At 40.2% G+C, this 3088-nt stretch overlaps 1 protein-coding gene across 2 annotated transcripts; it reads right to left on the reverse strand.

The window, feature by feature from the left end:
- Window positions 1-1348: 1348 nt before the first annotated feature.
- On the reverse strand, window positions 1349-2856 carry LOC128737142 (angio-associated migratory cell protein). 2 transcript variants are annotated; one of them, XM_053831708.1, is made up of 3 exons: window positions 2631-2856; window positions 1697-2573; window positions 1349-1633 (listed from the first exon to the last, which is right to left on the reverse strand). In XM_053831708.1, the coding sequence occupies exons 1-3, from the start codon at window positions 2752-2754 to the stop codon at window positions 1432-1434; spliced, it is 1203 nt and encodes a 400-aa protein (XP_053687683.1). In that variant the 5' UTR covers window positions 2755-2856; the 3' UTR covers window positions 1349-1431. The 2 variants fall into 2 exon arrangements, with proteins under 2 accessions (XP_053687683.1, XP_053687682.1); XM_053831707.1 differs by having other exon boundaries at window positions 1697-2579.
- Between the last annotated feature and the right edge of the window lie 232 nt (window positions 2857-3088).

Genomic DNA, 3088 nt, shown 5'->3' on the forward strand with positions numbered 1-3088 from the left:
CGTTGTTCGGTCTGAATGTCTACTATTTCTAACATTTCTTCTCGATCTGATCCGGATAAATTCCTACTTCATAGCGTAACTTCTCTAGTCGAATCAGGCGGAGTGGCTTTGTGAGTACGTTGACCAACATGGACTTTGTTGGCCAATACTTCTTTTTGATGTTTTTCACTATAGTGTCTGCCGATGATTTCAAAACCGAGCTCTCCAGAACGGAACAACAACGGCCGTAAAGTTTTGTTTAGAGCAGGAACTGGTGTTGAGGAAAATTTTCAGGAGGGTATTTTCAGCAGGTTTCTCAATTCAGCCTATTTGCCTTTTCTTTCGACAATTAAAATACTTTGCCGACATACACTTTTAATATGTCAGGGTTTATCTCCAATTCTCGTCGTAGTAAGTAAAGCCATTCTAATTTTCATCATTTGTTGGATGGATTTAATGAATAATTCAAAAGATCTTGTGCTGATTTGACTAAAACACACTAACCTTCTGATCCGTGAACTTTGAAATCACTAACAAACGATTTTTAATGCATATTATTGAAATTACGCAACTGACTTTATTTCTTAAATTCGTCGTACCGTTTTAAAATCCGTCCATCAAAAGTTTTCACGTCCGAACTAAAAATCACAATAATGTTTTCGAAGCTAACGCGCATGTATTTGTGTAGGACGGCGTGAAAAATGTTATTCTGCGAAATTTCTGCAAGTCAGGCAAGTTTTCCTGGCTGTAAAATAACGACAATGCCTTGCGTGAGTTGTTTTCATTGATGAATGACGGAAATTAAAACGATTAGTCCACATTTTCTTCTTCGTCGCACGAAAAAACGTAGGAAATTTGGCTTCTTTAATGATAAAAAGTATTCAAATAGATCTCAGCTCACCTTGATTGATCGCGTATGGTAGACAACAAACCAAAATACTAGGGGATAACTAGTTTTGCATTCTGTGTCATAAAAATGCTGATATTTTTAATAATTAGTTTTGGATTGTCCGGGAATAGGCAATTACGACGAAGCAGCAACATACCCTAACTATTCTCTCGAGATTGTAAGTAATCTACTATTTTTTATTCAAAGAACGTCAAAATCTGTTCTTCCACTAGAACTAGGCCATAGGCCGAAAAAATAGATGCAATCGCTTAATGGGTCGAAAATACCCTCCTTCTAGCGATTACGCAAATAATAATTTAATTTTCAATTAATGTTCGTAACCTGATTTATTGATTTAACCTATTTAACCTGATCGCATGAACACATATCCACCTCATAAGTGAGTGCTATAATAGCATTTCATCGCAACTGAGACATTGAACAAAAATAGTTTAACGACATTACTATATAGTTCTTAGCATTTTATATAAAAAACATTACATTTTTATCCCCAATGGATATAAACAACAAATTAGTTGTAATGAAACATAAAATTGTTAAGGCTACTGCAATTTAAAAATCTTTGCAGTTCCGTCCTCAGAGGTGGAAAGCACCAAATTCCTTGCCTTATCGTAGGAAAGATCCAAAATATCCTTTCGATGTCCTAATAAATCGTAGATTAGTCTTCCGCTTCGTAGATCCCAAACCCTTATTATTCCTCCAAGAGTTCCTCCAATCAAAGTACAGTCTTTTCCCCAAAGCAACCTGTAATCAAACAATGGATGATTAACAGAATGTTTAGCTCCGCTACTTATGGGCCATTTTTACCTCATTATACCCGCTTCTGTGGGATTTTCACATTCCACACGAGGAGACTGTCTTGCCAAATCCCACACGGTAACCTTGCCGTTCAATGTTCCCGTCGCGGCAACCTTAATTTCGAAATCTGGATTGTCAATCACGATCGCATCAACGGAAGAAGTCCATTCAACCGGTAACATCGCCACGAATCCGGTGGGCCTGAAAAGGACTACCTTTCCCTCTTCACTCCCTGTTGCAATCAGCTGACTATCACGATCGATCGACATCGAAATAATGTTGCTAACCTGTCCACTTGACGTACTCGGGGCAACGTCCAACGATGTAGTACTGGTTTTCAGATCCCAAATCTTAAATGCACCGTTTCCATACCCTGCAGCGAGACTTTTTCCATCGTTCGTCAATTTTGCTACGTCACATTTCTCTCCAAAACCCTGCAACACTTTACAATCTCCGGAAGGTATCCGCCAGACGTAAATTTCTCCACTATCTGCTCCCGCCAACAGAACGTGTGCTCCGAAATGCCACTTAAGCCAGCACATGTCCCCCATCGTAAATTCCCATACCTTCTTAAAATCCTGTGTAACCTTAAACACCTGTATCAGCCCGGCGATGTCGCCGGTCGCCAAAAATGTTCCGTCGTAGCTAAACTCACAACCAATAACCGAGTCCGAGTGTCCAGGAACTTCAAACTTAACTGCCCCGCTTGTCGTATTCCAAACATATGCTTTATCATCCTCGCCACCGGTTACTGCTAAGTCTTCAGTAGGATGCAGGGAACCGCAGAATACTGGCGCGGTATGTTTCTCGAATGTAAGTAAAGCGTCATCCCGTTCCGGAATGTAATCACCATAATCGTCACCATCGTTTACCGAATCGTCACTGTCTGAATCTTGGTTTTATTTGAATTAGTGAGATTAATGAAAATGGAATAATCACCTACCTTCCATTTCATTTTGCAATTGCTCTAAGACTTCATCCGCTTCGCCGACGTAAATAAGCTCATCATCATCCGCTTCTTCTTGGTCCAACGAATACGGCGACATGGGAGGAGTGTTGTCCCTCATTTTGCTGCAAATTTCGACGCAAAACTTGGATAATTACTTACAGGATAGCCGGCACTGTACTACCCGATCCGTCCAAAGTAAAATTCAAAACAAGACAGAACTCTGAAGCGGCAGCGGCACATGTGCTTTTGACAGCTGCTCTACGGCAACGACGGCAACAAACAACGCAAACAACACGGACGGTCATAAAATGTAGGGTGCCTATTACTAAAGTGACGCAGACGGCTAGTGATGTGTGATTAGTTTTCCATCAGGCTTTCGATTAAAAGAATGTTAAGGTGAAATTAGCAGTCATCGATTCTGCCAATTTCCAAAGCAATTTTTTGTTTGAAAC

This window comes from Sabethes cyaneus, chromosome 2, assembly GCF_943734655.1.
Source record: "Sabethes cyaneus chromosome 2, idSabCyanKW18_F2, whole genome shotgun sequence".
Lineage (NCBI taxonomy): Eukaryota > Metazoa > Arthropoda > Insecta > Diptera > Culicidae > Sabethes > Sabethes cyaneus.